Raw genomic sequence first — 25,000 nt, 5'->3', positions numbered from 1 at the left:
ATCCACATAAACAGTAATCGAGGTGCCATAAAAAAGTGGTACACAGTGTGATAGAAATGTCCGCACACTGGGCATGATCTTCAAAGAATATAAACTTTATTTCATTACAAACGGCAACGTTTTGATCCACAGTGGGATCTTCGTTTGTCATGAAATAAAGTGCGTATCGGCTGTGGACAGTGCCAACTAATTGGCTTAATAATTGAACTGATTGTTGTAGAGAATCATGATTGAATTTAGGCCTTGGCAACAGATATATATTTATCCATTTACATATAAAAATGGCATGTGGATTGCTTTAAAAAAACACCATTGTGACAGAACTGTGTTTTAGAAATTAAAAAAATATCCATTTTGGAGAGCTAAAACTCTGTATAAGTGTAATCAAAAGGCCCAAATGGATTTGTTTACAAAATTAACCACTTATGTTAACGGCATCAAAAATTTTCAACATTGGTCAATGTAAAGTGTTTATAGCAAATTACAACAGATATGTAGGCCTAATGGCTATAACCAACAATGTGCACAACAAATGTAAGTATAAATCCAGTTCAAAATTCAAAACAGACATCATATTTAGTATAAAGTAGCCTTGCATTTTATTTGGAATTTCCACAGTTGTATAAAAATACTCCACAGCTATAAGCAGTCGAGAGGTAATGTCTCACAGTAAACGTTTCCATGGAAACCTAGATCTTTCTCACCAAAAAAAAAAAAAAACAGGCACCAGACAGCCACTTACCCAGTGGTTTCAATCCCTGTCATTGAGCAAGGTCAGAGAGTTTCAAAGTCTTATAGAGTTCTTTCTGTCATTCCCTCTGCTAACCAATCGTTTTCATCTACAGTTTGTCTTGTAAGTGGACAAAAGTAAGCCAAAACGTATACTCAATAGGCTCTATTCTTCCATGTCATTCTCCTGGAGTGAATGTGATGTGGTGGTGGTGAGCACTATCAGGTCCAGGGCCGGTGATAATGTTGGATGGACCCAGGACAGTCATCTGAAAGGGCCCACCAGTCAATACATACAGTCTAGGCAAAACATTTGGACACACCTTCTCATTCAATGCATTATTTTATTTCTGTGGCTCCGCGAGAATCTACAATGTACTCTAAATAGCCGCAAAAATAAAGAGAATGCGTTGAATTGACATGGTGTGTCCAAACGTTTGGCCAATACTGTACATGTGCAATATAATAAGGAATCAATTCTGGGCCCCCTCCACATCCTTGGGCCATGGACAACTGACCCCTTTATCAGCCCCTGTCGGTTTCCCCTGTATCCAGTAGGTGTCCATATTAGGTGATATAGGTGATTAGATAATAACTTCACAGCACAATCTGGGCCCCAAAGCAATGTCCTACCACTGAGGTGGAAATGGACTTGCGTGAATACCATTGAGAGTAAATAGAATTTACTGTCAATGGTGAATACACACCACCTCACCACCTCATCCTAATCCTGATCTCAATACCCCCTCTCTCTCTCTCTCTCTCTCCATCATGTGCCTCAGTAAGTGTTTGATAGTAAGTTGGTTAAAAACATGCATACAGGTCCTAATGTTTTTTTTGTTCGTTTGTTAAATTCTTTATAAAAAAGAGGTCTTAAAAGTCATAGATATTGCACTTGTCTCCACTGGTCCAATTAAAAACAGACACATACTGTACGTACAAACACCTCCAGTCTTGTGCTAGACAATAACACATCCCAACTCCAGGCAGACACAGAGATGAGAAACAAAGAAACAAAGAGAAACAGAAAACAAATTAAAAAGAACTACGAAAAGGGTGTTAGAAGACACACGTAGAACACAAGGATGAGTTTGCATCACATTTTTTTTTCCTTGCAGTGTTGCGGTGTCTGTCACAAAAATAAATTCTTGTGGGTGTTAGAAAACAAATGTAGAACACAAAAGATGAGTTTGCATTACATTTTTTTTTGTTTCTTGCAGTGTTGGTCCTTCTGTGACAAAAAAATATTTTTGTTCCCTCATTCCTACAAGCAACGTTTAAGTCCTTGAACAAGAGTCCTCTTAAGGTCCCTAGATGGGACTGAAGGCTTCCTTCCTGAGTGTTTATAGATGAGGACTATGATGTAGTTAACGATGCTGTTGCCTTCACCGGGCTGCCATTACACATGCTCACGACCCTCGTAACTCTTTGTTCCCAGATCAAGGAATATAGACATCCACTCAGTGACCATTTCTTGCTTTCTTATTTGGTTGATGGCATATCCAAGATGAACGGTCGTCCACAACGCTGTCCCCCAGTGTCTTAGGATTTGTTTTTTTGGACGAAACCTGCTCGTTTTGGACATGCCATCAATCACATAAAAACACAGTAAACTATTTAAGAGTGTTCATAATCTGTTGATCAGGTCGTAGTTCTTTCTACACTTTCCGTGAACTTCCTTAGCTGGGGTTGAACACATCTCTTGAATAGTAATCCACTATAAGGGTGCAGTTCCCCCTGGCAGGCAGCAGGGGGTGCTCTAAGGCAAGTGTCCTTGGAAGGTCCCTAGATATAGGACTGTAGGCTTCCTTCCTGAGTGGTTATGCTTGATGATGACGACGACGACGATGTTCTATTAACAATGATAATGTTGCTTTCATTGTCTTGCCATCTTAACTCACAGCTCTTAGCAAGTGTGTAACGTTCTTCCCAAAAACAAATCATCCACCACCACTAGGATGCAGTTCCTTCAGGATGGCAACAGGAGGCGCTCTACCACACACTGCAGCTGGTCCCAGTGCTTCCAACAGAAGACCAGCAGCAGCAGGCCCAGCGTGGTGGCCAGCAGGTGTAGGCGGCTACGCAGCATGGGCGCCGTAAACTTGGCCGCGGTGGAGACGAAGACCAGCACCACGGTGGCCAGCGCTAACAGGATGTTGATGCAGCGTCCCAGGAGCACGCGGGCGTCCCCGCTGCTCTCCCATTGGACGGCCTGCTGCTGCTGCTGCTGCAGCTCCAGCTTCGACACCCGCGTCTGGCACGCCTCCAGGGCATCCTTTAGCGACAAAGCAGACCAGAAAGGGTTATAAAAAAAAACAAGAACAAGGCAGCATTATGGATTAACTACTTTGTTTATTCACACTAGGATGTTTCTGTGTACTACTTTACAGTGTGTAACATACAGTGCGTTTTTTTGTAGAAAGTGCGCTCAACTCCCAAATGTTTCTTACAAGGTCTTTGGGTGCATGCAAACAGCAAAGTTCATAATTAGTAAAAAAGCCGCACTCTCGGGTGTAATTCTTGTAGTTGTAATCCAGTGACACTGAAGAAGGCTTTGGCCGAAAAGTCCGTCTGTCATGCTAACCCGCTAGATTAAAACTACAAGAGTTACACCCGAGAGTGCGGCTTTTTTTCACTAATAATAACATACAAGTGCCGCAGTTAGTATTGATGGCATTGATGGCACCCTTGATGTTTAAGCACATAACAAGAACAAGTCAGCATGATGGGTTAACTACTTTTTTATTATTTACAGATGTATTTTCTGTTCTTCTTAACACAGTGTGTAACATATAGGCCTACTGAAGTTAAGAGTAAAAAAAACACAGAAAAAGGCAGCACAACAGATAAACTTTTTTTTATTTACAGAAGCACGTTTCTGTGATCTACCTTCCTCAGTGTGTGTAACATACCCAAGCGAAAACGACCAGCTCCGACATCAGTGCAGTGAGCAGTGACGAAAGAAAAGAGTCTTTACTTGCTCCGTGAAGGTTGAGAGAGATGACTCTTCAAGAAGCAAGTTAAGACTCTCCTCCTTCGTGACTATTTACTGCACTACTGTCTGAGCTGGCCCAGAGCTGGGGTAGCCTCTGGCATGTTGTGCGTTGGGTATGTGCGTCTACTCTACATAACCCTGTGCTAATGTACTTAGAAAACAAACCTAACCCCTCCTCACTTTACAACTTGGAGCATCAATATGATGTTACAAACTGACAGCAATGATGAATCTTTGAGCAAGGTAAGACAGAAAAGAAAGAAACTGTATTTAATGACAGGACAGGAAAGGGTTAAAGTGACCAGAGAGTTCAAGACAGACAGAGGCAAATCAATACCTTGACAACAAGCTTAAATGGATAGCTTGACAACAGTAACGTTCTAAAACGTTTGCTTGGCAACAAGGCCTGAATACATTAGCTTGACACCAACGCCTGTCGCTCACTTCAGCAGTAGGTTTGTAATTTAATCAAGGCCGTAGATAATAAGACAGGCCTACACCACACCACCACACCTGACAGATCATCCAGGTAACACATACCGTACCTCACTGCTATCACTTTACTGAACTGCTGATCAGATGTGTGCTTCCTACTTCCCCAAGCATTGAACTCTAACGCCGTATTGCATTACAGTTTCATCACTCTTCTTGCACTACTCTCTTTCATTTCGCCGTTCGTTGTTCAAAGTCCCACGGTAGTTGTGCTGTGTTTGGTATATTGTTATTTTGAATATTTCACAATATGTGGGAATAGGACTTTCAATTGGCGCTCTTGTCAGATTGTAAGCTGTACTTTTCCCATTTCCTCTGGAATCCATTGAATCGCTACATGGCTATGCTGATCTGCTATACTTGGTGCTATAAGATATGCTATACTTGAATTCCTTATGTATGCAAGTACACATGACTCATTCATACTTTTACTACTTCTATGATGGTGTGTTTATAAGAAGAGCAGAGATGTTACTGCAAAAGCCCACAAAAAGTCAGTTTTGCATAGGAGGTCCACTTTAAGTAACTTAGACGAAATGTCCCTTTGTAATTCTGATATGTGCTCCTTTTCAAGGTGTCTGTCTGTGTGGGCAATACATCATTTTGTTTTTGTGAAGTGGTGGTTAGACACTACACATTAGCAATTTAAATCACCGTTGACACCTGACTGCGAACCGATTTCAGTTAGGGGAGAGAGGTGCCTGACGACAGAGTATGGTGACTGAATACCAAATATTCCATTGCAACTGAGAATACAAAACAAGTTCTGCAGGCTGAAGACAGACAGGATATCTGTCTCTATATATTGTTTGTGATCCAAAGTGATGATTAGAGGGAAATACTTCTGAGCACTTCTGACTGAGGAATATTAACAATGGCTGACCTTACATAGAGGGCATACGGTACACCCACAGAAGTTCTGTAGCCTAATATTTATCGGAAGTAAGGTTGCTCTAAGCTCAGTCCTGGACATAACATTAATTCTTCGCATCTCTTTATCATCCTAGTGCACATACTGTTTATCAAGAGATGCCAAAAGTAAAAGTAAAAGAAAATGTTTATTTTTTCCAAAACAGGCACCAGTAGACCAGTGTATGTGTCTTAAGATCAGCTAACTCTGGGCTGGTTGGATGAAGGTTGTGGTGGGTTCTTTGTAGGTTTTTAGTGTTTTTCAGTAATAACAGTCCATCTACCTCTTTAGGTACAGTGGACTAAATGGTGTAAGACCGATGTAATATCATGGGCCAGTATTATACTTACACCACAAATTTAATTTTACTTTTGACACCTCAGCATATATCTATAATTATTCTACCTCGAAAAGTCCCGAATGTGCAGTTCTATGAGTCATCGGTCTGGGAAATTGGAACCTCACAATATCACTACACACTATATGATGAAATTACTATTGCTATATCTACACAAAATATTCTCTCATTTACATTGTGCTGATAATTATATTACGATGCTTATAATCTCTCCTTCATGTGATAAGAACAAGGCTGGTTGTGGCTGATGATATCAATGTAGCTGTACGCACGTATACATATTGTTTTCTTTACTGTATATCCAGTAAAGATAAGAACAAGGTTGAGTGTTTTTGAATCTATATTTGAAGGGTTTATTTGCAAAACGGTGTATCTCCATTTTGTAGAATGTTGGGAAATTGACATTTTGTATCGGGCATTCCATTGCATTGCATTGCAAAATGCATTTAACTATGTTTAAAAAGTATGTTCCCAAAATATTTGAATGGAAAGAATTCACACAAAGGTGGTAGGACCTCTGAATAGTCATTTTCAATAATAAAATGCAACAGTCAAAAATGGTGGATACACCGTTTTGCAATGAAACCCTTCATTTGAATATACAGTATATTTGTATCAAAATAGCGGTATACATACAGTATTGTATAAATTGCTTGAATTTATGTCCAGTTAAGATAGGAATAGCCACATTTACATGATTTTTCTTTTAAAGTATTTTTTTTGGGGGATTTTCAGCCTTTATTGGTTTTTGTGAGACAGGAGAGTGGAGGAGAGACAGGAAGTGAGCTGGGAGAGAGAGATGGGGAAGGACCGGCAAAGGACCTGGACTGGGAATCGAACCCGGGTCGGCCGAGTGGTAAACGTGTGCCCTACCATATCAGCCACGGTAGGGCCTACAATGATGTTTTTAATTCCAAATTAATAATTCAGAATTAAATAGTTCCATCAAGTTTACATTGCACTTTCATTTAATTCAAAAGTGTTAACATGTTTCCAAAGAGGAATTAAGTTTTATTGAAGTTAATTCTGAATTAAAGATGAAGAGTTTCGAAAGCACCATTTTTTTTACTTTTGTATTTCATTATAGGCCATTTATATCCAGTAAAGATAAGAATATTCGAACAGATTAATAATGGATGGAGTGTACTAATAACTGGAGTGTTGTTGGCGTACCGTGAGATCTCTGTCTCTCTCTCGTTAGCCTGGTAGGCCATTTATACCCAGTAAAGATAAGAATATGAACAGAACAATAATGTGGAGTGCTGGAGTGTTGTTGGCGTACCGTGAGATCTCTGTCTCTCTCTCGTTAGCCTGGTAGGCCATTTATACCCAGTAAAGATAAGAATATGAGTGTTGAGTGTTGTTGGCGTACCGTGAGATCTCTGGCCCTCTCATTAGCCTGGTAGGCCACCTTCTCCTCAATGCTGGCCAGCACCTGCTTCAGATTAGCCATCTCATGCTGATGCAGCTCCGTCAGGTCATTTAGCTGGTCCTCTAGCCTCTCATACCTACACAGGGAGGGAGACAGGAGAGAGGGAGACAGGAGATTGTGAGGGAGAGAAAGAGAGCATTTAGCTGGTCCTCTAGTCTCTCATACCTACAGAGATGGAGAGAGGGAGACAGGAGATCGAGAGGGACAGGAGAACATTTTAGATGGTCCTTCAGTCTCTCATACCTACACAGGGAGGGAGAGCGTGAAGGAGAGGGAGATCGTGAGGGAGAGGGAGAGCATTTAGCTGGTCCTCTAGTCTCTCATACTACACAGGGAGACAGGAGAGAGGGAGACAGGAGATCGTGAGGGAGAGGGAGAGCATTTAGCTGGTCCTATATTCTCTCATACCTACACAGAGGGAGAGAGGGAGACAGGAGATCGAGAGGGACAGGGAGAGCATGTAGCTGGTCCTCTAGTCTTTCATACCTACACAGAGGGAGAGAGGGAGACAGGAGATCGAGAGGGACAGGAGAACATTTTAGATGGTCCTTCAGTCTCTCATACCTACACAGGGGAGAGCATGAGGGAGAGGGAGATCGTGAGGGAGAGGGAGAGCATTTAGCTGGTCCTCTAGTCTCTCATACTACACAGGGAGACAGGAGAGAGGGAGACAGGAGATCGTGAGGGTCAGGAGAGCATTTAGCTGGTCCTCTAGTCTTTCATAACTACACAGAGGGAGAGAGGGAGACAGGAGATCGTGAGGGTCAGGAGAGCATTTAGCTGGTCCTCTAGTCTTTCATACCTACCGGTACACAGGGAGGGAGAGAGGGAGACAGGAGATCGTGAGGGTCAGGAGAGCATGTATCTGGTCCTCTAGTCTTTCATACCTACCGGTACACAGGGAGGGAGAGGGAGAGGATAGAGCAGAGGTTCCCAACTTTTTCTAACTTGGGGCCCACTTGAAATGTTCACAATCCACCTCTGACCCAATTAACCATATGACTCAAATACATAGTTAACACACAAATTAATATTATTTTGATTAGTACAAAATTAATTCAAGGCCCACTGGGATAGAGAATATAGTAGCCAACACTCTTGTATTGTATTATTTTCACTGGTTCTGTAGAACCAGGGAGTGACAGGAAGACAGAGAGAGAGAGAGGAAGAAAGAGGAAGATGGAGATTTAAGCCAATTATTGTATCATTTTCACTGGTTGACAATGACAAGTTACAGAGAAAAAAAGATTAGAAGCAGAAAAGACAGGAAGACAGAGAGTGAAGCAGATGGGGATGAGAAGGAGAGAGTGAAAGAGAAATTGGGTGAGAGAGAAAAAAAGTCACAGATGGGGCAGAGGGAGAGCAAAACAGTGAATGAGAAAGAGAGAGAGTAAAACAGTAAATGGGAGAAAGAGAGAGAAAGAGAGAGATAGAGAGAGACAGAGCTAGAGAGAGAGCGAAAGAGAGAGAGGGAAAGAGAGAGAGGAAGAGAGAGAGAGAGAGAAAGAAAGAGAGTAATCAACATGGGGATTAAGTCACTATTCTTTCTTTTTTAATATTCAACTTTGATGGCTGAATGCTGCCCACAATGCAGCAGGAGATTGCAGATGAATGCAGATGACCACAGCACAGCGCAGCACAGCAAGATATATTTACATTTTAATGAGATGGCAACTAGGGGTCACTAGGTGCAACGCTCCCCCTCCCCTCTCCTCTCCTCCCTACCCCTACCCTCTCCTAACACCCCGCCCTCCCCTCCTCACCGGTGTGTGAACATCCTCATTCATCGAAATGCAAGATATCCAAAGACAAACAGCTTACAATACAACAGCTTTAGCTTACGTACAACTAAACTCTTTGGGTTCTTTCCCCACCTGCAGTGCAACCGCTATTCAGGTGACAGTCACATGTCGAAGTGTGAATTTAGACTGAGATTTATTAACCCATTTTGACTGGGAGACACATCTGTGTGGTTTTATGTTTCATGCCGGCTGCCGCATCTATTTATCACTTACACCGGGAGTGACGCTCATGCAACTTTCAGTTTTATGTCCTACCTCTCTCTCCCACTTTCCTGTTTGTATTCACTGTCCTATCCAAGCCTTTCAATATCAATATTCATTCAGAAATTGCGTCTGTAAACCCATGTCCATATGGCTTCTCCGCCAGTTGAACAGGAAACATCTCCTCCGCCTCTGAAACATTCTCTTCCCTTCACAGCCCCAGAGGGGCCGCAACCCCTAGTTTGGGAACCAATGCACCTATGCCTGCCCAAACATAGAGTATTCCCACTACAAAAAAGTAGATTACACCACTGCAGTAGCCAGGCCATGCAGTGCAGAGACATTCCATTGGGACTAAGAAAATCTTTGGTTTTAACTTAGTAGCAAACCGAGGGAAGTGGGTCATGCATACCGTTTGGGAAACGTCTCGAACAGAGATTTGAAAGTCGATGATAATCAGGCAACTACTGCAGTACCTGTATCTCTCCTCCTGCAGGGTCTCGGTGAGGAAGCTGTAGTCCGTCTTGAAGCGCTCCTTCAGGCCCTCCATGTCGTGGGCCAGACTGCCCTGCGCCTCCCTGATCTCCCGCATCTCCTCCAGAAGGAGGTCCACGCGGCCCCCGTGCAGGCTCTCTCCTCCTCCCCCGGCCCCCACCCCAGAGCCCGGCCCGCCCAGGGGGTTCCCGTTGCTGTCTGCCGACACCGAGGTGCCCGTGGAACACTCGTCATCGCTGGGGTTGTTGGAGGCGCCACCCCCGCCCCCTCCAACCTTGTCAACCAGGTTGGCACTGTTGCTTAGCGATCGGCTGGCCTCGGCCGCGCCCTCCTGCTGGAAGCCCGAGGGCACCTACAGAAATGAAGACAGCGTCCGTAAGCTGTTTATGCTGCACAACAAAGGCAAAGTGAAGGAACTACATATTTTGACACAATTGCGTTTATACTAAAAATGGTTTTCTTATCACCACCTTAATCTTGTGACAAAGCCTTATGGCTGTAACGATACACTCAACTCACAATATGGTTTATATCATGATTCATGCCCTACGGTTCGATACACCCCACGATTTCACATTTGCCAACATTATAAACTTTATGAATAAAAACTATGACAGTTTATAGGTAGAATAGGTTACAAGAGGCTATTAATAATTATTTTTTTATAATGATTATTAATCATTATTAATAATGATGATGCTTGGAAGCACTATCACTCCATATCATGTGGTTGTTTTCTGCGCTGATGGGTATCAAAACGGCGTATCAAAAAGGGCGTATCACGATACTGCCTCCGTGTATCGCGATACAGTATCGTGACTCTGTGTATCACGATTTCTCGTTTTGATACAATATCGTTACAGCCCTAGTGCTGAGTGCAGGTGAACTGGCAGGTTTACAATTCCTATCAAAGGAAGAAGAGTCATGTCGGAGCTGACCTCCAGTGAGGTCTTCAGGTGTGCAATGTTGTCGGCGCTGCCAAACTTGTTGCGGATGAGGTTGGCGAACTCTCGCGGCTTGCTGAAGAAGAAGGGGGGTGAGAGGGAGACGCCAGGCCCGATGGTCTTGATCTTGTCCAGGGTCGGGTGCCGTCCACTGCCCGTCAGGTCCCGAATCTAGAATAAAACAGAACAGAGCACAACACAACAGAATAGAATATTATCATCATTATACACAGCAGCACAGTAAAGCATCTCTTTAAAGTGCACATAGTGCAATGTATGAAAGTATTACCTGGCATCTCCTAAATATTAAACTTCGAATTTTTTCGCACACCTCAGCTGGCAGGTGCGTCGGAGATGGCCCATGGGTCACTCAGCAAACAACTTAAAGAAACTCCCGCACACTGACCATTTCGCTGTTCTTTCTTTAATAAACAACATTTCGGTACTAGACCTTCATCAGGCAATCATTGCGCAGCGAAATGGTCAGTATGCGGGAGTTTCTTAAAGTTATCTCCTAAATATTGCCAATACAATGTTTTTTTAATCAATCTGATAAATGCCATTGAGCTGCATGTTTGTCCGAGTTGTGCTATACATATGCAGTTGTTGTTATTGCTATGGAGTACAGATTAGTATTAACACATAAGAAATAGTAATAATAGTACAAATAAAATCTCTTAAACTACTACTACTACTACTACTACTACTACTACAAAGTACTATGCAATAAAACATCTATTCCAAAACCTTGCTGCCAGGGGCATGGTTGGGCGTGGAGTGGGAGAGGGAGGGAGAGGCTCCCGTGCTACTGCTGCCCCCTGTTGACGTGGTGGAGTTGTTGTGGCGGGAGGTGGCAGGGGAGGCGTTGTTGGAGGAGTTGTGGCTGTGCTGGTGGCCCTCCGAGTCCTTCATGCGGCGGTGGTACTGCTCCAGCTTGCGCTGCAGGTTGGCGATGGTCTGCGTGGACTTCTGGTGCTTCTTCTCAAACACCTACAGACAGAATAATAATAACATGAGAAATCAGAGAAGGGAACCTGCCCCCCGTGGCCAATCAGAGGTGGGAACCTGCCCCCCCTGACCAATCAGAAATGGGAACCTGGCCCCCTGGCCAAACAGAAATGGCAACCTGCCCCCCTGGCCAATCAGAGATGAGAACCTGACCACCTGGCCAATCAGAAATCAGAGATGGCAACCTGGTCCCCTGGCCAATCAGAAATCAGAGATGGCAATCTGGCCCCTGCCCTGGCCAAATAGAGATGACAACCTGGCCCACTGGCCAATCAGAGATGGCAACCTGGGCCCCTGACCAATCAGTGATTGCAACCTGGCCCCCTGGCCAATCAGAGAAGGCAGCCTGGCCCCATGGCCAATCCCACCGGCAGGTGACCCAAAACACTGAAGGCGATCAGGCAGACAAGGAGACAGACAGACAGACAAACAGACAGACAGACAGACAGACAGTCATTGCAATAGTAATAATGAATTCTATTTGAAGTGCCTTTCATGGTACCAAGGTCACAGTACAGGACATGAAAGGCAGACTAAGCCCTCATAGGAGCCTGCTTGAAAATCTATACAATCCCCTCACGCTTTGAATGAATTTCATTTCAGAGCGCCAGCAGTTGATACAAAATGTGCATAAATACATGTCAGATTATGGGGGGCACTTTATGGCTGTGGCACAGTGCACCAAGATACCAACATATGGGCTTGCATGCATGCCCATGGGGACCCAGGTTTGAGTAAGTCTGAGTCCAGCCAGTGTCCCCAACATTGTCCCATTGTCTCACCTCCTCTCTCCAGCTTCACTGTACTATCTAAAGAAAGGATAAAAAAGCCCCAAAACAAAACATTTAGAAGTCAGATTATCTTATGGCTTGTAATGCAATCCTGCTTGTCGCGACTTGAGAGACTTTGTATGAAGGGATGTCTACTCAGATATTGCAATGCGGTTTTTAGTCCAGAGACAACTAGGGACGATCGAAAGTCTTCCTTCACCTATTAGTGACGCCATATCACTTGTGAAGATGATTAACAACATCTATTCATAAACTTTTAAACTCTTTGAAATAATAGTGTGACAAGGGAGAAACTAGGTGGCCACCTCACCTGTCATATACACAAGGCCTGCTGCTCGCCTTGCTGTGTAACTTGCTAAGGTGATGAACTACTGTACCTCCAATTAAGTTACCATAGTAACTTATTAACTACCTCCAATTAACAGGTACAGTACATAAGATAAGGGAGATACGTATGGCCACCTCACCTTCCATATGCGCGAGGTCGGCTGCTTGCCTTGATGTGTACAGTAGTTTGCTAAGGTAGCCGCCTCACCTGTCGTATGGTCAGTGCTGTGTAGCTTGCTAAGGTGGTCACTTCACCTGTCGCATGGTCGGTGCTGTGTAGCTTGCTAAGGTGGCCACTTCACCTGTCGTATGGTCGGTGCTGTGTAGCTTGCTAAGGTGGTCAGCACACCTGTCGTATGCGTGAAGCCTGCAGCTTGTCAGCTCACCGGTCATATGGTCGGTGCTGTGTAGCTTGCTAAGGTGGCCACCTCACGTGTCGTATGTGTGATCCTGTGTAGCTGGCTAAGGTGGTCAGCTCACCTGTCATATGGTCGGCGCTATGTACCTTGCTATGTGCTACAGGTATGCGCAAGCTCACCTGTCGCATGCATGAGGCATGCTGCTGGTCAGCTCACCTGTCGTATGTGTCAGCTCACCTGTCGTATGGTCCGTGCTTTGTAGCTTGCTAAGGTGGTCACCTCACCTGTCGTATGCGGGAGGCCTGTTGCTCACCTGTCGTATGCGCGAGGCCTGCTGCTTGTCAGCTCACCTGTCGTATGATCGGCGCTGTGTAGTTTGCCTTGTTGTGTAGCTTGTTAAGGTGTTCAGCTCACCTGTCGTATGCGCGAGGCCTGCTGCTTGTCGGCGCTGTTGATGAGCTTGAGGTACTCGGCCACGTCCTTGTCGCGCTCCGTCTGCTCGATGCGCAGCTGCTCCGTCACCTTCAGGATCTTCTGCTGCAGGCTACTCAGGCTGGAGCGCGAGCGCCGGAAGTCCGGGAGGTGGGCGTAGGGCGAGGAGGAGGAGGAAGTGTTGTGGTGCTGGGAGGAGGAAGAGGTGTTGTGGTGCTGGGAGTGGGAGGAGGCGGAGGAGGTGCTCCGCTCCAGCTCCAGGTGTGTGTCCGAGCCCCCGCGACGCATCACCGGTACTGGGATGCTGAGCACGTAGCCTCCCTCGCTACGCTCCATCTGATGAGGAGAGAGAGAGGGAGAGGGGAGGGGGGGGGGAGAAAGAGAAAGATAGATAGATAGATAGAGAGAGTAAGAGAGGGAGAGAGTGGGGGGGGGGAGCAAGAGCAAAAGAGAGAGATGGAGAGACAGACAGAGGAAGAGAGCAAGAGAGAGAGAGAGATGGGGGGGGAGCAAGAGAGAGAGGTGGAGAGAAAGAGTGAGATTTTGTAGTTATTCTGCATTACCTACCCTCCCTTTGTTATGTGGCTTCTGAGACCAGAGAGAGACAGACATACGAGTACATCATGATCTTATACTATTTGTAGCCTCCCTTGCTATGCTCCCTCTGAGGAGAGACAGACACCAATACATTTTAGATTTTCATGTATTTGTTCCACATTATACAGTCTCTATCGCTATGCTGCATCAAAAGATGATGACACACACGCACACGCACACGCACACGCACACACACACAAACACAGACACACGCACGCACAAACACAGACACAGACACAGACACAGACACACACACACACACTTCAAGTCTAATATCCATTTGGAACAAACCATACACACACACAGATGTGCATACACACAACTGTGCACCCACACACACACACACACACACACACACACACACACACACACACGCGCACACGCACACGCACACGCACACGCACACGCACACACACACACACAGATAAAGAGGTAAGAAGCTGGAAAAAGCCTCAGTCAAAAGTACAGAGGGTCAAAAAGAGAGGGAGGGAGGGAGGGAGGCCGAGTGCGTCTGCTGCATTCACATAGATGCACACAGTAATGCTCCAGGTATTTAGGGCTTAAACACTAATCATATTATTTTGAATCTCTGGTCGTATACTAATAAGAGATGGGCCTTTTTAAGATGTCCTTTCACTGCAGGATGCCACTGATCCTGATCCTGCTGGACTGAAGGCTATCTGGCTAAATCTGCATGATTAAGTGCCTACTAGAGTAGACTTACACAACATTATACAGTGTGTCCAAGGTTTCAGAATAATCTCTACTTTACATTATGTCCAAGCAGTGGCGGAACCTATTGCCCACAGGGCCCCAGGGCAAGACACTTATGGGGCCCCTAGGTTTCAGAATAATCTCTACTTTAATTTTCCTCAGAATATACTACAAGAAAAAAAAACAGTGTGATGATCACACTAACACACATTTTCTTTCAGTGGGTCTTTTAAAAGTTGCAGTCAGTGGTGATTGAGGCATCCCAAGAGCTGACTGTCTGCTCTAGTGAAAAGGGAAACAGACCACCGTGTCAAAGTACTCTTTAGGCACTTCACTTCAGCAGCCAGCGTTACATAAAGAGCAGAATGTTTTAGCACAGCAGGAACACAAAAGGTTTCGTAATAGCCCACCAACACTGCACTCCTGTCCTCTCCTCTCCTCTCCGCTTTCTCTCTTTCTACACCTTCCCTCCCTCCCTCCCTCCCTCCCTCTCATCTCTCCCTCCCTCTCCACCTTTCCTCTCCTCTCTCCCTCCCTCCCTCTCCACCTTTCCTCTCTTCTCTCCCTCCCTCCCTCTCCACCTTTCCTTTCTAAGAGAACACGCATGAAAGCAACAATCCTGAGACCTCAGAGCTGGGGCAGGTTCCACTTTCATAACCGTCCAGGGCAGGACTGGCCATCTGGCATACCGGCCATTTCCCGGTGGACCCTGCACCCTTGTGCTCCTATTTTCAGAAATGAGGGTGCAATGCCCACCGGTGATTCAGTTCTGCACCGCTAATTATGAGAGACCACTTTAAGCCAAAAGTGCCCGGGCCTTATTTCTCGCCCACTCCAGCCCTCTGACCGTCTCAAGGAAAAGGGTCGTACAACAAGCAGGAGAGAAACATCCTGTTTTTGTGGGCCATGATAATGCCATAGCGCTGGTCCCCTCCCCATTTCAAGCACACAATGTATCCAGTCAGGCGCAGGGAACACGCCGGTCGCGCGGGCGGCCGAGCCACGACCAGGTTAAGCTATTTCACAGACGCGGCGCAATAATGAGCACAGACACAGCACAATGGCATTCTGGAGGAAATCCACTCAGCTGGTTTATTTCTCCATGTCTCACGGTCTTCCTCCTCTCTCTCTTTCTCTCTCCTCCTCTCTCCCTCTCGCTCGCTCTTTCTATCCCTCGCTCTCTTTCACTTCCTCTATCTCCTACTCTCTCTCTCTCCTTCTCCTTCTCTCCCTCCTTCTCTCTTTCTCTCTCTCTCTCTGTCTGTCTCCTTTCTCTCCCTTCATCTCTCAATCTCTCTCTTTCTTTCTTTCTGTCTTTCTTTCTTTCTTTCTTTCTTTCTTTCTTTCTTTCTCTTCCTTTCCCTTCCTCATCCTTGCCCCTTTCAGCACAGTCTCCCTCTCAGCTTTTCGTTTCTGTTTTGGGAACAAAATCCATTCGTCGTCACAGTAGATTTGCCCTGATAAGATTTGTCTTTCAGAAGAGGGGATTTCTACTAGAGCAGCAACAGCGCTACATGGACCTTGGTCTTAAAGGGGGTGAGAAGGATAGGAGGGGGAGGAGAGCAGGTCCACTGACCGCTTTGGCTGGGCCCCGGACAAAGTCATCTGAAAGCCCTGCCCCCACCCAATACATTCAGTGTAATGAGGACCCAATGTTGGGCCCCCTATCCCCCAGGGCCCGGGACAATTAACCCCTTTGTCCCTCCTTGTCAGTGTCCCTGGGGGGAGGCATAATGTTGTGGCCTCGGTGTGTATGTATGTGTGCATATACTGTACATCTCCTCTGACGCATGGCCCTGTGTTATATTAACAGCGTACCTTCCCAGCTGTGTGCCAATTTATTTCCAATAGGTCCACACAATGCCTACGATGGCAAAAAAACAAATTTCAGCACCGTGAAAATGATGTGTGTGCCCTGCCCACATGCACGGGGAATGACCCTTCTTACACAAACAAGGCACTTAGGTGCAAGAGAGCTTGCCTTGCAGTACCACTTCCCTGTCAGACAGGCACACACACACACGCCCACGCCCGCACTCGCCCACGCCCACGCACACACACACACACACACACACACACACACACACACACACACACACACACACACACAATGCACAAAGGCATGCATTCAAAACATGGAGAGAGGACAAAATTACAGTTTTGGGTATGGGAAACTGTGTGACCTTCATAGACATATTAGACCATCTAAAATCACACTATGTTGACACACTAGACTAGGCTTGCTAGTACATTCAGGGCTCTAAATTAACTTTTTCCACCACCAGCCAATTTGGCTAGTGGACATTTTTTCTTACCAGCCAAACAGAAGTTCAACTAGCCATTTTTTTTTTAATCTCGCCAAAATAAACTATGCATTAGGCTAGTTATTTGTTTAAATTATGGTCATTTTGTTCAACTATTTCTTCAACACAGATACACTATAGGCCTGCATAGGCTAGGCCTAGGCTACTATATGCCTACATAATAAGCATATTATATTATACTATATATTTTTTCATTATTTTTTAACTTCTGCTTTATTTTTACTTTCATTACTTAGGCCTAATCAATTTGATTAGTTTTTGTTCAATTCCTCTGGAAACAGCTGAAACACATCACACAAGCCACTCACATAACAGACCTTTAAGTAAGGGTTAACGTTCGGCGAGAAGGTTGCTACCGTGGAATAGCAGCATGACAGAGAGAATCTTTAGACCCCGACGCGGAGCAAACAGTGCCGTTGTGAAACACCGCTAGGCAACAGCTAGGTAGCCAGGACAACAGGTGTTGTCTATCACAGCAGCTGATTAGAGTCTTGTTGAAAAGTCGCTTTAGCAGTGAAAAGTCTTGTTGCCATTGACAGCGGTCTGTTATAGACCAACCCGTCCGTTATCGAAAAATAACAGACGTGCGAACGTTGGGGAGCCCCGTTGAAATGAATGGAGCATTCGACCGATGACGTCACAACCATATAATAACATACAATAACCAAGCACACAGCCAAACACTTCAAAACCTCACATACGCACACCCCAAGGAAGGAGAAGAGATGAAAGGAAAAGGAGAGGAGAGAGGAGGAGCGCAACAAAATGACAAGAAGCCTAGTTTAACTAAAAGTAAATAATATCTCGGGAATCTTCGCGTCCTTTGTTACTTCCACAGCTTCGTCGTTGGCTGCTTTTTTTTCTTTCCGATGGCGTGGGCTTTCCAACTTAGTTGCGCCAGGACTCTGAACATTTCAGAAGACAACTGAACTGACAGCTACGGTCACACTACTCTGACAGTCAGCTCTCCTCCTCTGCCCTTGTCGCTATTTCGTTCCACAACCACTCATTTTTTAACGTCACTATTATTACGGTTACAATTACTACTAGCATTCACCAACACACAGAACCTTGCTCTAACCCCCGCCACATTCTCATCACTCGCACAAAACATAGCCTACAGAACAGAAGTAGCTCTATGCATAATCTGCGTTAGTCCTCCTGTCATTGAAACGGTCAGGGCCTCGCTGCTTCAAAAATGCAGCCTGTTACAGCAAGGTTCATATGGTAATAATAGCAGTAGTGACGTTAAAAAAGGTTGTAGCGAAAGCGACGAGAGCTTAGGAGGAATGCTGCCTATCAGAATAGTGTGGGCTAGAGTTGTGTCGTTCATGAACGAGCCGGTTCTTTTGAACGGCTCCCAGAAGTGAACGATGGGAACCGGATCACAGCTGGGGGAGCCACTCTGCCGCATTTTCGTTCATTTTTCATTAATTTTAAGCACGTGACCTCGACGTGAGTAATTAAATTTGGGAAAAAACACAATGGTTTGCCTTAAAGAGTGGCAAAAACAGTCTTTAGAAGCAGGAGAATAATCAGTTGTTGTTTTGACAAAATTACCCAGAGGTGGAGTCAAAATATTACATTCTAAACACTGAATAAATAATTTTAAAAAGAGCCAAAAGAGCCAGTTTTTTGAACGGCTCTTTGAAACGAACGAGCCACTAAGATCCGGATCCCATAAAAGAGCCATAAATCCCATCTCTAGTGTGAGCGCAGGCAGCGAAGCTGACAGAAGGCTGGTCGTCTGAAATGTTTTCAATCCTGGCGCGCGCAACAGCATGGAGTTGCCGCTCGCTGCACTGGAAAGCCCACGGTGGGAGACTACGTCGTGACGCTAGTGTCCATGGGTAATGTAGGAAATCTCGCCGTCTAACGTTAGTCATAGCAGCGATTTACCGTTCATAATTTACTGTAGTCTACTCTGGCGCTACTAGCCAAATTGGTGGGTAGGTATTTTTTTCTACTAGCCAAAATGAATTTTCACCCGTGTTTGGCGTGTTGGCGTGTGTTAATTTAGAGCCCTGAGTACATTGTAAGTAACCTTACTGTACGTGTACACTGCACCTTGCAGAATGGGCAAATTCTTAACAGATCAGGGGCCTCACACTAAACAGCTCTCTCCCCACCTTTAAACCTGGTTAAGAAGTCCACGCAAAACATTGTATAAGCCAAGGTATGTCAACCTCAGTGTGTATGAGGTAAGGTGATCTTCAATTGGGCCAGCCCAGTATGCATTAAGTATGGTGGGTGTCAACGAGGGGCCTGGGTAACAAGTCCACAGTACTGCCCCACCAAGGCAAAGGGCAGTAATTATGCCATTGAAACATTGAAACTGAGAAAAAAAGGCGTTCAAAGACTTGGTATTGGGTTGGATGTTGTAGTTACTGCAAATTTGACAAAAAAATTAAGCAATAGCTAAGGACACATTTGGACCATAAGACTTTATCACAATATTGGAGACCATTTTCAGTCTATACTCAATTTTGACAAAATATGTAGTTATGGCATTTTGCCTTTGTTGGGCAGAGTAGTATGCATTAAGTACTGTGTGGTTTTTAATGAAGGGCCTGTGTGCAGCATGTTCTAAGTGATCCATTAGCAGGGTTAGTAAGAGCAAACGGCACATGGTGGTAATGACTGAGTGGGGTTACTATTGTGCACTTCAGGAGAGGCGTGCTTGACACAGGGAAAAAGGAGAGACAGAGAGAGAGAGACAGAGAGAGAGAGAGAGAGAGAGAGAGACAGAGAGAGAGAGAGAGAGAGAGAGAGAGAGAGAGACAGAGAGAGACAGAGAGAGAGACAGAGAGAGAGAGAGAGAGAGAGAGAGAGAGAGAGAGAGAGAGAGAGAGAGAGACCGCGAGAGACAGACACAGAGAGTGAGAGACAGAAAGACAGAGAAAGACAGAGAGAGACAGAGCAAGAGAGAGAGAGAGAGAGACACACACACACACACACACACAGAGAAAGACTATGTGTGTGTGCGTGCTACCTGCGTACACAAGCATTACCAGAGACATGGGGAAAAAAACAAACGGACTGAGACCAAATATGGCATTGTGGGATTAAAAGCAGCACACATGTTCCCCATGCACGCACGGCACCACAATCAACTTAATATGTGTGTCACGTCACGGCACGGCACAGCCAGTGGGCTCGGCTTGGCTCACCACACCACACCCAAAAAACACATCAGCCAGGAGACTTTTCCTACCCAGAGCCTGTAAATCCTCCCCGGTATACAACAGGCATTTCCCTCCTGGACTGCTATTATTACCACAGGACAGTCTAGGGTGGAGCCCTGTGCTGCCCTGCTGTGCTGTGCTGTTTGTTCCTCTAAATTACCTGCACAAACAACATGCACCACAAGTGGACACAAACACAGCCTCACCCTGAATGGCCAATGCACACACGCGCACGCTAGCGCACGCGCGCGCGCGCGCGCACACACACACACACACACACACACACACACACACACACACACACACACACACACACACACACACACACACACACACACACACACACACACACACACACACACACAAGCCCCAATAATTGTTTAAGGTTACACAACGCCATAAGCCTTGAGTACGCTACCTTTGTTTCATTGTTGTTTTTTTCCTTCTTCCCTCGTTTTCTGTGGGGGGTTAATGAAAAAATGATTGATGGATGGATGGATGGATGGATGGATGGATGGATGGATGGATGGAGCACCTCTGAACACACAGTACAGTGATTAGGGCGTGATTAGTGGCTACATGATTGGATGATTGACTGCTGTGCTCTAGCCAGGGCCGCTGAGAGCTTTGTCCGGGCCCAGGACGAGGTCATCCGAAAGAACCCAATTCTGCTTTCCCCCTCCCCTCTTCCTCTCCCTCTTCCTGGGCCCGGGACACCTGACCCCTTTGTCCCTACCCTGTGGGCTTCCCTGGCTGTAGCCTACTCTGCTGGTGGTGAATGAATGAGTGCTTTTATATGCAGTTCAGTATCCTGAATATGATTGGGATATTAAGTATCCTGAATTAGCGTTTGAGCAAATAAACACCTTTCCCCGACTTCAGTGTCCCGAAATAAGCCCTTATTCGGGATACTGAGAAATTTGAATGTGCTAGATGGAGTATTCCGTCAGAAGTCGGGATACTGACGCATGTAAACACCTTATCCCGAACACAGGGGCTTCCCATAGAACGCTGTTGCTGGTATCCAGGCTACACACATTTGAAGAGAATTCAATAACGGCCAAGAATGCAGACTGGGATATAACGCTCTGTGCTCATACACACACTTTATCCCGAATATGATCATAACCGGGATATGCCTCATATTCGGGATACTGAACTGCATATAAACACACTCAATGAATGAATGAGTGAGTGGAGTGGAGTATGGTATGACGTGGGGTGAGTCATAGCTAGTGGAAGTGGCTGGCTGGCTGGCTGGTGGCTGTCTAACTGCACCTGGGCTGGACAGGAGGAGGCTAATCGCTAAGCTCTAAGAGCTAAGGGTGGGGGGTGGGGGTGGGGGTAGAGTATTGAGTTTTTAAAGCCTGTAGCACAGCAGCACTGCAGGAGGCAACACTGGACACCCTCCAGCTCAATCAAGACTAGACTCTGTGTGTGTGTGTGTGTATGTGTGTGTGTGTGTGTGTGTGTGTGTGTGTGTGTGTGTGTGTGTGTGTGTGTGTGTGTGTGTGTGTGTGCGCGCGTGTAAAATAGCAGAGCGCAGTTACTTTATTGATCCTGAAGGAAATTAAGGTGTCAAGCAGCACACACGTACACATAATACATATGACAAACAGAAATCAATCTGTGTGTGTGTGTGTGTGTGTGTGTGTGTGTGTGTGTGTGTGTGTGTGTGTGTGTGTGTGTGTGTGTGTGTGTGTGTGTGTGTGTGTGTGTGCAGGGGAGTCGACAGGGTGGGAACAAAGGGGACAGTTGTCCCAGGCCCAGGGAGAAAGGGGGCCCATTTTAGTTGATTTTGTCCCTGGCCTGGACAAAGCTGTCAGCGGCCCTGTGTGTGTGTGTGTGTGTGTGTGTGTGTGTGTGTGTGTGTGTGTGTGTGTGTGTGTGTGTGTGTGTGTGTGTGTGTGTGTGTGTGTGTGTGTGTGTGTGTGTGTGTGTTGAACAGTGCTTGAGGGACAGAGAACAGAGAATGTCTGTGTTCGTTCTCGTGCATCCTTACTGTACAGAAGGGGATTATAGCTCACACTGTATTCGTCCTGATTTGGGCTCTCCAGCTGTTCATCCCTTAGACTGTGCAACTGTACATGGATGACAGACTGTATTGGTGGTGGTGAGAGTGCATACGTGCAGTATGTGAGGAGAGAAGAGGCTAAATCTTCAGTGGTATTCGTATTATTGTAAAATACTTTCCACTCTCGGTTTCAATTCTCTCCATTATGTGCGTGGGTCTCTCAAACTGTTCATGGGGGAAAGGCAGTGGTGGCAGGGTGGTGGTGATGGTGAGAATGCATATCTGCTGTATGTGAGGAGAGAAGAGACCAAATCTTTCGTGGTAGTCTCATTATTGTAAAATACTTTCCATTCTCAGTTTCAATTCTCTCCATTATGTGCCTAGAGGGTCTCTCTAGCTCTGCATGGAGGACAGACTGGTGACAGGGTGGTGATGTTGAGCGTGCATATCTGCTGTATGTGAGCAGAAAATAAACTAAATCTTCTGTGGTACTCTCCCTATTATTGTACAACAACTTACCACTCTAGGTTACGACTGTCTATTGTGTGCAGTATGCAGCGAGCGAGCTACCCCATTTGTGTGGTACGTGAGGAGGAAAGAGACCAAATCTTCTGTGGTATTCTCACTGCTTTTGTAAAGCACTTCAATTCCCCTATTGTGTGTGTTGAGATACGCTGCTGCCCGGCTCTCTATTCACTGCTGTGAAGCACTGTGCAAAGAAGGTTTCAATTTGCCAAGCATAAATAATATATCGATTTACTCCCTACTTCCCAACTCCGCACTCTGCATTTGATTAAAGAAAACATGCTGGTTGTTTGTAGAGTTTATACAGCTTCTGCTGCATCTGGAAAAATATTCAGACAGATCAAATGAAGTCTGTTACATCAGGAACCTGATACCTTCATCCATTTTCACCTCAAACAAAACAAAGCCATATGCGTAATGCATTCCTGTCCTAAAGCTCCTGAATAAGTCTCTAGTCTGTATTATGCCCATGTACGTGACTGTGTGATGAATATGTGAAATAGGTTGGGTATCTGCAAAGGGACTGTGAAAAACACTCCCTGAGGGAAAGAAAAACAAAGAAAAAACCCCAAACCAAACCACGCCAAGTAAGTAATGATTCATGGAGAACAGGGTGCTATACTACAAGGCTGGTTCAGGAGTAAATCAGGTTAAGAGGTAAATCATATAACAGAATAGTCCTCAAATGATGACTCCGGGCTCTTCTATTAGATGATTTACCTCTACCTTAACTTAACCCGTTTTACTCCTGAACCAGCTTCTTAATATTAGGCCCATGAAGTGCTCAACAGTGTTCCACATCTGCATCTTGAGCTACTGAATAAGTCTCCAGTTTGTATTATGCCCATGTACGTGACTGCGTGATGAATATGTGAAATATGTTGGGTATCTGCAAAGGGAAGGGACTGTGAAAAACTTTCCCTGAGGAAAAGAAAAACAAAGAAAACAAACTGCGCTAAGTAATGTCTCATGGAGGGCAGTGCGCTACATCTGCATCTTGGTCTAGTTACGGGAGATCAGCTCACATGCCATGGCAAGACCCTGGCTGGCGTCGGTGATGACTCACAGCTCTGCCGACTTCAGTCGTGCATACACAAGTCCACTGCAGTTTCCTCCACGCACCAAATAAGTCTACAAAGCTGTACTCTGTGAATGGGTGCAGTGCTGAGAGCATCAAAATGCCAAAAAATATACTGACACGGGACAACGTATATGGAGGAAAAGGGACATGTCCTTCAATGTATATGCAAAACATGCCAATGAACAATTCAATGTGCAGAAGTAAAGAATGCACACACACAGGCCGTGATGTAAAGCAGACGTCTGGCTGACCTGCTGCGAGACGCTTGCCCTTTGCCTATGACAACAGGAACCATGCACATAGTTCACAAGACAAACATGGCCCACAGGAACCATGCACACAGTTCACAAGATAAACATGGCCCATGTTTTGACAGATGGGAAGGCAGGGGAGTTGGGGGTTGGGGGGGACAGCTTAGCACTGCTGCACCACAGCGAATCTTCAGGAGAGAGAGAGAGAGAGAGAGAGAGAGAGAGAGAGAGAGAGAGAGAGAGAGAGAGAGAGAGAGAAACAGAGAGAAACAGAGAGAGACAGATAGAGAGAGTGAGAGAGAAAGTTTCTTGCTTGCTGACAAAAATGGGCAAAAGTTATTCCTGTCCTTGGCAAGAGGTTGCAACCCTCTCAGCTCCGCGAGCGGGAAGGCAGCAGAGGAGGGGAAAATAAAAAGTCGCCGACGCCGCACGAATGCCAAAGCCTATATCGCTCTTCCCTTCGCTCTCTCTCTCTCTGTTTCTCTCTCTCTCTCTGCTCACTTCTATATCGCTCTTCCCTTCGCTCCCCTTGCAAGCTAGGTGGGGAAGACGGTGCCCAAAACCACGCACGCACGCACACACAAAAAGACACACACACACACACACACACACAGGATATGACTTCATGAGATACCACTCCTTGGTTGATTAATGCAATATGCCTGATACTGGAAGAGAGCCCAGAGCAGAGAGGGGAAGAAAGAAAGAAAGAAAGAAAGAAAGAAAGAAAGAAAGAAACGAAGAAAGAAAGAAAGAAAGACAGGGAGAGAGCAAGAGAGAGGGAGAGGGACAGAGACAGAGACAGAGACAGAGAGAGAGAGAGAGAGAGAGAGAGAGAAAGAGAGAGAGAGAGAGAGAGATCAATAAAACCATTCTATTGCTTTGGTTATGCATCCTATCACGGGATTCTCCACTAGGGTTCAGAGTGATCGAGTATTTTAATTGGCTCCAAGACCTGTCAATTAGGAGAACAGCTGCACCACCCGAATGACATTGAACTGGCAAGAAGGATGTCCAATTGGTCATTAATTTGA

At 45.6% G+C, this 25,000-nt stretch overlaps 1 protein-coding gene across 3 annotated transcripts in view; it reads right to left on the bottom strand.

Annotated features, from left to right (window-relative positions):
• Positions 1–457: 457 nt before the first annotated feature.
• LOC134447357 (transmembrane and coiled-coil domain protein 3-like) overlaps positions 458–25,000 on the bottom strand; it is a 51,492-nt gene continuing 26,949 nt past the window's right edge. For all 3 annotated transcript variants that reach the window (XM_063196788.1, XM_063196787.1, XM_063196789.1), the window contains exons 2-7: positions 13,258–13,611; positions 11,106–11,348; positions 10,353–10,529; positions 9,396–9,766; positions 6,857–6,992; positions 458–3,004 (exon numbers count right to left, since the gene is read on the bottom strand). In XM_063196788.1, coding sequence (XP_063052858.1) covers positions 2,699–3,004; positions 6,857–6,992; positions 9,396–9,766; positions 10,353–10,529; positions 11,106–11,348; positions 13,258–13,611 — 1,587 coding nt within the window. In that variant the 3' untranslated portion in view covers positions 458–2,698. The remainder of the gene's footprint in view (positions 3,005–6,856; positions 6,993–9,395; positions 9,767–10,352; positions 10,530–11,105; positions 11,349–13,257; positions 13,612–25,000) is intronic.

Source organism: Engraulis encrasicolus, chromosome 4, assembly GCF_034702125.1.
Source record: "Engraulis encrasicolus isolate BLACKSEA-1 chromosome 4, IST_EnEncr_1.0, whole genome shotgun sequence".
Classification (NCBI taxonomy): Eukaryota; Metazoa; Chordata; class Actinopteri; order Clupeiformes; family Engraulidae; genus Engraulis; species Engraulis encrasicolus.
Note: the sequence above shows the minus strand (reverse complement) of the source record. Positions and strands in the feature narration are given on the sequence as shown.